The sequence below is a fragment of the Gymnoscopelus microlampas genome (genome assembly GCF_963454915.1).
Source record: "Gymnoscopelus microlampas genome assembly, chromosome: 11".
In the NCBI taxonomy this organism is placed as follows: domain Eukaryota; kingdom Metazoa; phylum Chordata; class Actinopteri; order Myctophiformes; family Myctophidae; genus Gymnoscopelus; species Gymnoscopelus microlampas.
In genome coordinates, this window is record NC_139948.1 from 2,531,485 (window position 1) to 2,544,685 (window position 13,201).

At 40.4% G+C, this 13,201-nt stretch overlaps 1 protein-coding gene across 1 annotated transcript in view; it reads left to right on the forward strand.

Moving 5' to 3' along the window:
* The first annotated feature begins 275 nt into the window (after positions 1-275).
* Positions 276-13,201, forward strand: part of spns1 (SPNS lysolipid transporter 1, lysophospholipid) — a 37,073-nt gene continuing 24,147 nt past the window's right edge. The window contains exons 1-4 of the mRNA XM_084072194.1: positions 276-485; positions 6,209-6,412; positions 11,389-11,454; positions 11,935-12,071. Of these exons, the coding sequence (XP_083928320.1) occupies positions 6,220-6,412; positions 11,389-11,454; positions 11,935-12,071 (396 nt within the window). The 5' untranslated portion in view covers positions 276-485; positions 6,209-6,219. The remainder of the gene's footprint in view (positions 486-6,208; positions 6,413-11,388; positions 11,455-11,934; positions 12,072-13,201) is intronic.

Genomic DNA, 13,201 nt, shown 5'->3' on the forward strand with positions numbered 1-13,201 from the left:
TACTTCTACATTGCAGTGTTGATACTTTTACTTAAGTAAAACATTTGAGTACTTTGTCCACCACTGGTTTCATTTCCACTGAAAAAAAAAAAACAATAACTGATTTTCCTGTAAAGGGAATCATCATCAGGCATATAACGGCGACCTCCGCCGGAGGCACCGAATTCGTCAGGTCACCGATCTCGGCGTAACACCCGCAGAGGGCAGCCCTTCGTCCCAAAAGTCACGTGAGATGCGACGACGCGGAAGTTTTTTTTTAGATCCATCATGGCGGCGAGAAGAATGAACACACAAAGTGCGTTGCTGTTGTTGTTGTTGTGATAAAAAAAAAAACGGCAACACGTCGTCATTATTACTCTTATTATTTTTTATCACGAAGGTTTTAATGTAATGGACGACCTGAGGTTTTAATAGAGCTTTTTAACAGAGCAAGAGCGACTTGTGACAGGAACAACACATCAGTACCTGACTCATCCTCTCTGAAGGTAAACAACATGCATACATATCTTATTCTATTCTTTACAGGATATTTATCAACAATTCCTGTTCGGGTTTCCGTCAAAAGCAACATACAAAATATACACATTACTATTATTATTAATATTATTATTATTATTAATATAATTATTATTATTATTATTGTCATTATTAGGCAGTAAAAAGATAACATCATTAATAATAATACTATATTATTATTATTATTATTATTATTATTATTATTATTATTATTATGTTTTTCTATGGTCAATTATGTGTATTAGTAAAAAGATAACATTCTAATATTAATAATAAATAATACTGTAGTATTATTATTGTTATTTTTGTTACATTATGTTTTTCTATGGTCAATTATATGTATTACGTGGTAAAATGGTAACGTTATAATATTAATAATATCATAATTTTAGCTTTTGAGTATATTTTTTAACAATTCCTATTAGGTTTTCCTTCAAAAGCAACATATACATATCATTATTATTTTTACAATAATAATAATTATTAGGTTTTTGTTATGGTCAATTATATGTATTAGGTTGTAAAAAGATAACATAATATTATTAATAATATATTAATATTATATTTTTTTCTATGGTAAAAAATATGTACTAGGTAGTAAAAGTCGGGGCTGCACTCCTTTGCTTTCTAACGTTACTGTAATAATAATAGTAATATAAGGTTCGTAATATTACACTAACACCAGCTGTAAATGCAAGCCAGATGCACCAAACAAAAAAAACACAGAGACAACCCATGATCATAATTCAAGTTTATTAGTAGCTATAAAACACCTTTTCATTCAACCAGTTCAATCAGCTTCACATGTCAATGAATATAGAGTCAAATAGAACAGTGGTTTTCAACCCTTTTCATATCAAGGTCCATTATTTATGCGGAATTTGAGCCACGGACCACCATTTGATGAAATTTAACCTCTCAGTCCCAAGACTTAGAATATTTTGTTATTGTTGGATACGATTTTGTCCACAATTCCATGCTGTATTGATGTTGGTACCATAGGAGAGATAACAGGCAAACGTTGATCAAAATAACAATTCTTTAATTTAGTATTGCAGATGTTTAACAATAATTTAACTCTTGAGAGCATAAAATGAAATCAAATGGACCCGTAGTAGTGGTTTCATTTTACGCTCTCAAGAGTTAAAGATCTATAAGGGGTCCATTTGGTTACCAACTCTCCATCATTTAGCTGGGGACCACCTGGAACCATTCATTGTCATCATAGTCTGTAGAGCAGAGGTTCTCAAAGTGAGGTCCAGGGACCCTCAGGGGTCCTTGGCGGTTTTCCAAATAGACCCTTTATAGGTCTGTAACTCTGAGAGTGTACAAATGGAACCAAATGGACCCTTACAGGTCTGTAACTCTGAGAGTGTGCAAATGGACCCCTTATTAGGTCTAACTCTGAGAGTGTACAAATGGAAGTACAGGCTGCTATAGACTCGGTTGACCCCTATAGCTCAGGTCAGGATTTAGAAGGCGTTTTTAGAATCGGTCTCGGGTCTAAATGGGTTAAAGGACGACTTCACCACTTTTCAACGACTTCACCACTTCATGTAATAGGTCCTCACTAATGCTCATGATAAAATGATACCATTTTTTTCTACTTGGTCTGTGTCTCATAGGAGGGCTGTGGACAGTCCAGAAACCCGTCTACCAGTGACATCATCGTTAGGCAGGATTTTTTTTTTCCCAAAAGATTTAAAAAAAAATATTCCGATTTTTATTAAGGCGAGAACAATGGGATCTATTATTGCATTGCAACTTTCCAGGAATACAAAGCCTGCAGTTTCTATTAGCTTGGATTCCCCATCGATGATGTCACTGGTAGACGGGTTTCTGAACTGTCTACAGCCCTCCTCTGAGACACAGACTGATTAGAAAAAAATTGTACCATTTTATCATGAGCATTAGTGAGGACCTATTATATGAAGATATGTTGAAAAGTGGTGAAGTCGTCCTTTAAGTACTTTGTTAGTTTACACCACTGCATAGAAGCAACAGAACCCAACGTTCTGCTTGTGGAGAGGCAGACCTTAACCTTGATCTGAGGCAATTCTTAAAAAAAACAGTTGTGGGAAAAAAAAAAATCATGATTTTTCTAAAATGGCAGATCTACAAGCTCATAGCGCTATGAGCTTGCATATCTGCTATTTTTGAATAGCCAAAGAAATCTAAAGTGACACAGATGCGTTCCAGGTCTTAATGGGCTTAAAGAATAAGGCACTGAGACACTCCATCTTCAGTTTTCAGCTGTTGCCTTGCTCAATAAATGTATTTTGTTTCACCTGAAGACAGAGTGCCTCAGTCCCCTACGGTCAGCTTATATACGGTCAGCCTATCACCACAAGCAGAACTTTGTGTTCTTTTTGTTTCTCTATACAAAACATAATGTATATTGGTGCATTAAACTATGCTGGGAGAAGGATCAAGGTTATTCGGCAGTGTTTGAATTTTTTACTTGGAACGTGCACTGTATTCCACATCATTCTGACTTAGTGTTGTTCACTAAACCAGGAAGTATTCTCATGATAGAAACAGAAAGATGGATAAGATTGTGTGTGTGTGTGTGTGTGTGTGTGTGTGTGTGTGTGTGTGTGTGTGTGTGTGTGTGTGCGTGCAGTTAACTGCAACAGTTAGTCCATCTAGTCATTCATAAAATATAATTGAAAACGGCTGATCTACAAGTTCATCATAACACGTTGACGCGCTGTGAGCTTAATGTAGATGTGCCTCTGTCGATAATTACTACAAGCCCACAAACCGTTGCATCGTGAGTGACGTGTTGTGAGCTTGTAGATCGGTTAATGTCGGTATTTTTGCGTGACACCATTGCGTGACAAAGTCTAAAATATGGCTTAGAGACAATTATAAATATTTTTTTTCCCCCTGTCCAAAAGTAAAAACATACAGAGACATCAGCATAGGTGTAATTATTAGATTTCTCCATAAGTCCACAGTCCAGTGGCCACATGACCTATAGATAGTTTCACTAAGTCAACACATTTCAGAGAGGCTGTCATTACTTCCCCTTCCTGACTGCCGTCTTAGTTCCACCTCCATTATCTCCTGTTCCCTAAAAACTCTAGTGAATTTGCCCTGTCAGCACACTGACATGACCTGACATACTAGCCTGATAGGCTCTATGCACAGCAGCCATATTGGGAATGAATTGGGCCCCTTCCTTACTTCCTTCACAGGTGTTACCAATATATAATACTAATTAAGGCTCAGTTCCATTTAGTGTGGCATAGTGGTTGTCTTATTTCCAAGTACCCCCATAACTCTGAGAGTGTACAAATGGAACCAAATGGACCCTTACGGGTGCGTTTGGTTCCATTTATACACTCTCAGAGTTACACACCCACCATAAGGGTCCATTTGGGAACCAAAATGGAGTGTTTCTAGTGAGCCAACATGCACATTGTCAGCACCCTGACCAGAATGGAACAGAGCCTTCATTAGTATCATTGGTAACACCTGTGAAGGAAGTAAGAAGCGGCCCAATTTCTTTCCAATATGGCTGCTGTGCATAGAGCCTATTATCAGCCTGAAGGCGTGGAGTTTCAGTCTGAAATGGGCTGCAGTGTCGGCGATCACAAGGGGGAGGGGATTCGAATTTCACTAAACCAATCGCAAGAGCTCCACGGATCCGCCTACATCTGACGTCGTCATCGCACAGCTTGTTTTAGCAGGTATTCGCCGACTGGCTTGTCGTTAAGACCCACCCCCACCTCCGACTCTCATTGGACGGTACTTTTCGTATCGAATAAAGTCCTAGGCTCACATTTTTCAACACCAAGAGGGGCGGGTCCACTCAAGAGAGTGGGCGGGGTCTATGGTTTGGAACCAGGCTAACCTACTCATGGATTAAAGTTCATTAAAGGTCATTTGGATTCCATGGCAGCCATGCATCACTTCTATGGAAGCATGTTGCGCTGCGAAAATAGCCGATCTACAAGCTGCAACGCATTGAGAGCTTGTAACTACGGTATTTATTATGTTATTATTTTAAGATTGGAGCATTTGAAGTGGTCAAACTAGCAATGTGTTCAAACCATCTTCCATCAAAATCTTAACAGTCTGGAATATTTCATATAAAAGCCAAGGTTAAAAGCCTCCATCTGTGATTTCTTCACCTGGTTGGCAGTATGTAGAACAGCAGGAACAATCACATACTGGAATGTGTTAATTGTTTAGGGAACTGTGTGTGTGTGTGTGTGTGTGTGTGTGTGTGTGTGTGTGTGTGTGTGTGTGTGTGTGTGTGTGTGTGTGTGTGTGTGTGTGTGTGTGTGTGTGTGTGTGTGTGTGTGTGTGTGTGTGTGTGTGTGTGTGTGTGTGTGTGTGTTCGTGATCTTTTTTTTTCAGTCTTGAGATTTTAGTTTTGCTTTAATCCATGCCTACTGCTACTAATAGGACTTTTTTGATAAGTAGAGGGGACCTTTTTCAGAGAAGGTAAGGGTTATATTATAGTTAATGTCGTCTATCGGGTCCTGTGCTTATGGAATATGAAATGACTATGATATTAATACATTATAACCCAGGAATTGTTAAAAGTGTATCATAACATGAGAACATGGTATTTCCATGATTGTCTGTGTGGGCTCAGCTGAAATGCAATCAGTTCAGAGTTCCTGGCCATTATAGAGAGTCCAGGTGAGAGTCACAACAGTCGTTCTGATAAACCAATTTGTTCCTCGGTTCAGAGGCATCGACACCCTCTGTCTTGTCTTGATCACTCAGGGCAAGTCTTTTGTATTCAATTGAACTAAACTAATCAAAGTAATCATTGTTCCTTCCTGGGCAATCGGCTACAGACAGGATATGTGTAATGAATGGTTAGATACGACATTAACTAAAACAAAAATGGACAACTTTCCTCTTCTACCCCGGATTTGAACCCGGTTTCCTGCGCAAGTCCTGACATATTTGTTTTTCGAGCTTATGGAGCTGGCCTTGTTCAGGGGATAAACTAAATGTTGACCATCAGGTCAGAATTCGTGTCAGATCCTGTGTCTAGATGGGACATGACCTTTTTGACACGATCTAAATGTCTCAATAGAAAATGTGGGAAAAGGAGCAGTCTTTCTTTCTGTGTTGGACTATGGAGATGTCATTAATGGGAATGCTGCTCCTTCTGTCCTCAAGCCCTTGGATCATTTATCATTCTGTTTTGTGATTTTTTAACTCAAATCTTTGCTTCTGGGGATTCTACAAATGTCTTCTAAATCCTAACCGTCTTTTTTTTTATTATTACTTATGTTGCTATATATATCAGTGGTTCTCAAACTTTTTCATGTCAAGAACCCCCAAAAACCATGTGTGTTTGGGCCGCGGACCCCATCTCAAAATATGTTGTTCCAGGGACCCCCCAGAAGCAAAGATTTGAGTTACAAATGTTCGCTTTAAAAAAATAAATAAATTCAAAGATTTGCACACATTTTCACGATTTTTCTAAAAATAGCAGATCTACAAGCTCGTAGCGCGGCACCGAGTGCCGCGCTACGAGCTTGTCTATCTGCTATTTTTCAACAGCCCAAAGTATAAAATAGTGGTTAAAGAGTGGTTACACGGATGCGTTCCCGTTTTTTAACGGGTTAACTTGACGACTGTGGCATCCAGTAATTTTTTTTATGCTCGTGCCGCAAAAACGTCCTAAATAACCTTCTTTGCACTTGTTCCCCCCTCTCAGCGCCGGCCATCATGTCCGTGGGGGACCCAGCGTCGGACTCGGCGCCCTTCCTGTCGGACGAGAGCGACGCGGAGGGGGCGGAGCACGAGGAGCGGGAGGAGGAGGAGCCAGCCAGCGGCGTGACCAACGTGAGAGCGGCGCTCACCGTCAGCATCCTCTGTTACATCAACCTGCTCAACTACATGGACCGCTTCACCGTGGCAGGTACACCGTGATTACAGCCCGTCCTAGACCATTGGTTCTCAAAGTTCGGTCCGGGGGACCCCCAGGGGGTCCTTGGAGGGGTACCAGGGGGTCACCCCAGCAAAATGAGTTGATATAGTGTCACCATCATTATAACCACTTCAACTTTATTTATTTTTTTAAGCGAACACTTGTAACTCCAATCTTTACTTCTGGGGGGTCCCTGGAACTAAATATTTTGAGATGGGGGTCCGCGGCCAAATACATATCAGTTTGGGGGTCCTTGACATGAAAGAGTTTGAAAACCACTGTCCTAGGCTAGACCACCGAATACCGACGGTCTTGACCCATATATTTTGTCAATTCGAAAAACCTTCATTTGATAAAGTTTCTATTTCGGAACATTTAACTTACAAGTAAATATGAAATACACAAAGTCAACTTTATTATATTTAACCACAAGCCCTAACGTGTTCAAAAAGTGTTTCACATTAAGCGCAGAACATTTTAGACAAATGTATTACTTGCCTATAAGAGCTGATCTGAAAGCTAGGGCTGACCTTCGATTATGATTTTAAAAATCGAAGTTTTAGGCCAAAAAACGATCAAACTTAGGATAATCGACGGCCGGGCGGGGGGGGGGTTGAGTCGGGTCGCTAATCTTCCATAAGCGCGAGGCTGCGCCGGCCTGCGCTGTTGCCCTATCTCTGCAGTCTGCAGCCAGCTAAATTGATAAATTTTACATGCATTGCTAGGTTGGATTGGATATGCTACTTGTCTTAGTTGGATAAAAGCCAAACAAGTGGCTCAATATTAGCCACATATTCTTCTTGCTAGTCAAAATGATCTCCAAACTACAAAGCATCCATCCATAGCGATCTGTCATAAAGATCAGCTGTAGTAGAATGCTGCTCCACGACCCGATAGCGGATGTTACCCGACACCCAAGTCAGCTATACTAGTTGTGTGTTGGTGTCGTGCGCAGTAAATAGCAGATCTACAAGCTCACATTGCGTCACAAATAGGACGCGTTGTGAGCTTGTAGATCTGCTATTTACGGCATGCAACACCAGTTTGCAATTATGTTGTGTTCCGTTCCCCCTCTCATTCATTTATGACTTAAAGTAGCACAGATTTACCACTGTGAAGTTATGGAAGGAAGGTTTCCAAAAGATGAAATCCCAGGAATAATGGAAGACACTGGAGTTTTAAATCGAAAGGGAATTACGCCACGTAATGGGTAGGCTCTAATTATTTGTTGACATGGAAGGACCAGCAGTAATTGACATTAATCGTATGCTCAGGTTCTTTTGCATTAAAATGAGCAGCGGAACACTTTCTATGTTTGTCAATTGGAGATTCGAGAGGATTTATTTGTCAGTCACAAAAGTCGTAGTAAATGTATTTTATCGAGTCGTGACTTTTATTTTCGTATCTATGAGAGTCTTAGCGACCACCCCCCGAGTTCGCCTTGGAATGTCACCAGTAAAGCCCGTATTTCTCCAAACATGTACAAATGCAAAATATAAGGTGCTTACCCGCTTGCCTCAAATGTTAACTAGGTGTCCGGAGTATTTGTGCAATATATTAGTCCATATTTTTCAATTAAGAAGTGTTTAAATCCCGTCTGTGACCGATTCTGTTGGCGGTAGTGACGGGGCACATCCGGTGAAAGCCGGAATTACACTCAATGTACACAGGTATTAAACGAGGGGGGGAAATGGCGTTCGTCCACAGACGGGATTAAAACACTTCTTTATTGAAAAATATACATATAAATATAATACATTGCACAAATACTCCGGACACCTAGTTAACATTTGGGGCAAGCGGGTAAGCACCTTATATTTTGCATTTGTACATTTTTGTACAAAAAATAATCAAATTTAAAAAACGGCTGATTACTCGATTTAAAAAAAAAAGTTTGAATCTTGTCCCATCGAACGAAGCTTCGAATATTCGAGTTATTTGGGTCAGCCCTACTGAAAGCTAATGTCATTTTGCATCTGTTGTGGAGTTGTCTGAGACACTTCATACTATAAGGGAGAGAGCCTAGTTTATTTACAGAGATAAGAGAGGAAGTTGCTCGTGTCACGAGACCACGCTGTACCCAAAACAATAGATAACAGGCCTGTGCCATGACATCTTGACTCTATGACGTTCACATAGTCTGAACACACATAGTAGTAGTAATACTAATAGTAATAATTAATACATAATAATAATAACATAAGGTATATTTGTACCAGAATGTCTCCTCAATTGCTGCACATACTAGACTAGACGACAAACAGGAGCGCCCCCTGATAATCATCCCCCCTGATTACATCGGGGGGGGATGTAATCAATTAAGGGCCGTCCACACACAGTACACCATGAATGATCGCTTTTAAAGATAACGACATGGCTTCAAGTTCTCAGTCTCTAGAATGTTCAGAAGCAGGTTAAAGCCTCAATCCGCGATTTCTTCAACTGGTTGGCTGTACTGTATGTAGAACATTAGAATTAAAGTTTAAACAAAGTCACTTTCCAGTTAGTTAATCCATTGAGACCGGGGACACATCTGTGTCATTTTAAGATTTATTTGGCCATTCAAAAATAGCAGATCTACAAGCTCATAGCGCGGCACTCGGTGCCACGCTATGAGCTTGTAGATCTGCTATTTTTGAAAACTTGTGTTTCTATATCAGTGTTTCTCAAACTTTTTCATGTCAAGGACCACCCAAAATGTTATGTATTTGGCCGCGGACCCCCATCTTAAAATATTTTGTTCCAGAGACCCCCCAGAAGCAAAGATTTGAGTTGTGTTACAAATGTTCAAGATTTTTCAAAAAAATAGCAGATCTACAAGCTCGTAGCGCGACACTCGCTGTGATCTATCGTTCATCTATAATCCCTCTGAAAGTGATTCCCACGATATTGCTCGCCACTCTAGTCGTTATAGTTGAGATGTGGACTCAACCATCTGCTTGAGTTAGAGTGATTTATTTAAAATGATATTCACCGTTATCATTATAGTTATTGTTCTCGGTGGGGAACGGCCCTTTGTCTAAGTCGGTGGCTTCCAACCTTTTCAGGCCGTGACCCCCCCCAAAATAATCGTATTTGAACTGGGGACCTTCACCCTGAAAAGCACTTGGAATTGTAGGAGTTGAGACGTAACATTTTAAATGTACTGTATGCCTTTTTCTTTTCCAATTCCCAGATGTAATGCATTTTTAAACTGTGACGTTGTTGAATTTGCACCATATTGTATTACTCGACGACACTGCAAATGAGTTTAATTACTCAGTGTAATTTCGAGAATAAATACATCTTGAATGAATGAATGAAAATAATATTGTGAAAATAGCAGGATTTTTTTTAATTTTTTATAGCAGATCTACAAGCTCACAACGCTTGTAGATCTGCTATTTAAAAAAAAAATCCTCGTTCTAATATTATTTGGGAAATGTTTGTTGATCACTTTTGATGCTATATATGGTCTTTTTTTCTTTTCTTTCTTTTACATTTATTTTTGCGAACGCAGCGGAAGGAGGCGCGCCTTCGCGCAAGTGGAGCTTACTATGACACCGTGCTCGGCTTGTGTATCTGTGTGTCTGTCTGTGTGCACTATTGTGTGCACTGCCGGTGTGCAGCCAAGTAAATGTCCAATATAGACGTACCATACATCAAATGAAAGTTCTTTGAAAACTGAACACACCTGTCAAGGTTGCGCTTAAGCCCGCCCCTTCACCCGGAAGCCACGCCCCGGAGAAGGCTCCTAAAAACTCCCCATTGAAATGAAAAGTGCCCGAATCGCTCCGAAACTTTTTCTAAGTGGGGGTCTACGAACAAATACTTCGGGCTCGGATTTTGGCTCCGCCCCCCGGAAGTGGGTGAAACAGGCACTTCAAACACTTTGTTGAATTGTTCAAAAACATTCAAAGTTTTTTTTTTGGTTACTTTTTTTTAAAACATTTTTTTCATTCTTATTTTTAATTTTTTTGCGTTCGCTTCCCGCGTTCGCGCGTCTTACTTGTTGTATGAAAAGGGGTCTTAAAATGTCACTTCATTGTTATCTGGGGACCCCCCTAAAATACCCCTGGGGGACCCGACCCACAGGTCGAGAACTACTGGTCCGAAGTGCACATGTATAATAGGCTCTATTCACAGCAGCCATATTGTGAAGACATTCACAGGTGTTACCAATGATACTAATGAAGGCTCTGTTCCATTCTGGTCAAACAGAGTCAGGGTGCTGATATTGTGCATGTTGGCCCACTGGAAACACTCTGTTACACCAGTGGGTCTACAGTTGGGGTCCAGGGACCCTCATGGGCTTCCAAATGGCCCCTTACGGGTGGGTAACTCTGAGAGTGTACATACATTGGAAACCACTGTGCTACACTAAATGGAACAGAGCCTTCATTAGTATCATTGGTAACACCTGTGAATGTCTTCATAATAGGGGTGTGCCGATATATCGTCCCGCGATATATCGCGATACGTTTTCGCGACGATATGTATCGTTTTGGGGAAAAAAATATCGTTTTGAAAAAAAAAATATATATATATATATATATATATATTTTTTTTTTACACCAATCAAAATAATCGGGCATGTAAACAGCCCCGAGGTGAAAAGGGTGACAACATGTTGTTTTTTTTCGGGTCAGGTGTCACACTATTGCCCTATTTGGATTCAAAACGGCTGAAAAGCTACAAGTTTGCATGTCTGAATAATGCAAAAACAGAATTATTTGTTTGCATTTCCTTTTTTTCTCCCCCATTTATTTTCATAATAAAAAAAGTGCGTATCGTATCGTATCGAAATCGTATCGAAGTTGTGAGCCAAATATCGTATCGTATCGTTTCGTGAAATTAGTGTATCGGCACACCCCTACTTCATAATATGGCTGCTGTGAATAGAGCCTATTCAAGATATGAGCAATCATCATATAAATGCAATTGAATCAATTCTCTGTCTCCTCTATGTCCCTTTCTCCCTCCACCAGGCGTTCTCCCAGACATTGAGCAGTATTTTCAGATTAACGACGAGAAGTCCGGCTTGCTCCAAACAGGTGTGACATGCATATCCCATTCATTTCTGACATGGCAACCGGCTTTGCTGAAAAATATTTAATCATTTTTGTTTAACCCATTTAGACCGGGGTCATTTTTAGATTTATTTTGGCTATTCAAAAATAGCAGATCTACAAGCTCATAGCCTACGAGCTTGTAGATATGTTATGATTTTTAATCGTGAACATTTGTGCACATTTTTAAATATATATTTTTTTAAAGCGAACATTTCTAAAATATGTTGTTCCAGCGACCCCCTAGAAGCAAAGATTTGAGTTAACAAATGTTCTCTTTAATAACATACATTCAAAGATTTGCACACATTTTCACGTTAAAAAAAAAATGTGCAAGCTCATATATATGCTATTTTTTAATGGCCCAAAGAAATCTAAAAATGCAAGAGATGCATCCCCGGATTGAATGGGTTCAAATTGTCATGTTTTTTTAGTCATTCTCATACAGTACATGTGTTCCCACAGTGTTCATCTGCAGCTACATGTTCCTGGCTCCATTGTTCGGCTACCTGGGTGACCGGTACAACAGGAAGGTCATCATGAGCGTGGGCATCACCATGTGGTCGCTGGTGACCCTGGCCAGCTCCTACACACCCCAAGAGGTGAGAGGGGAGCGCCGCCTCTCAAAGCTGCTGTTGAGGCCGGGCATCCTTTTCTATACGTGTGCTTCTTTTATTGTCCCTTTTTTCTCTCCAAATTAAAATAAATGAAACACTGAAATTGAAGCTGAAGCAGGGGTTCTCACCTCTGATTGGACAAAGTTGGTATCCTGACCTCAACATTTATTTTCAGCTCAGGATACCAATGAGCTGGAGAGACTTGTTTACTCAGATCAGAATATTATTAATATTAATAAGAACATCCTCCTATAACTTAGTAAACCTCCGTCTGTCTGACCGGGTTTGCCTCCTCGCTGCGTTCACCACAATATCTGAACTTGCACATGGGCATTGATCACTACCATGTGCAGACAACGTGCAACATATTCTTCACCCTTTCCCAAATTCAAGCTGTTTAATAGCCTTTTTTCCGAAACTCTGTTTAACTATTCGGAGTTTGGACTATGGGAGCCATGGTTATAGCGCCCCGAGCTATGGGATGAAACTGCGACAGAGAACGCTGCAAACGTATAAAGGACTTTCATTTACGGCCCGTGTCCACACACACACACACACACACACACACACACACACACACTGCGTTTCATGAGAGGGAGGACACTTTGGAGATCATCGTCATGCCACAAGCACACAGATTCAGACGTGCAATGTTCTAATCCTGTGTGTGTGTGTGTGTCTGTGTGTGTGTGTGTGTCCGCGACGCGTGCAGGTCCGGCCGTGTGTGTTCGCCGTGGGTTCTGCAAACGCAGCCACATACAAACACTGTTACTGAAGGTTACATGTCGCCTTTCCGACGTTAACTAACCCTATACCTAACCCTAACCGCACGCGGAAGCCACTAGTCGGAGTAGTGGGATGTCGGAATGCAGACTTTACCCCGTTACTGAACACGCAATGATTATCTGAATATAGAGATATTTAACACTTATTTTAACCAAAACATACTTTTAGTCTGTGTTATTCACACATCTTAATTTCATATTTGTTCTTAACGTTTTGTTTAGAATTCTAATATTCCTTCTGAGTAAGTGGTTCGGGAGAGTGTCTGCTAAACGGGCAGCTGCTAAAAGCCTAAACACTAATTAAGCAATAAGACAGACTCGAGGTCATGC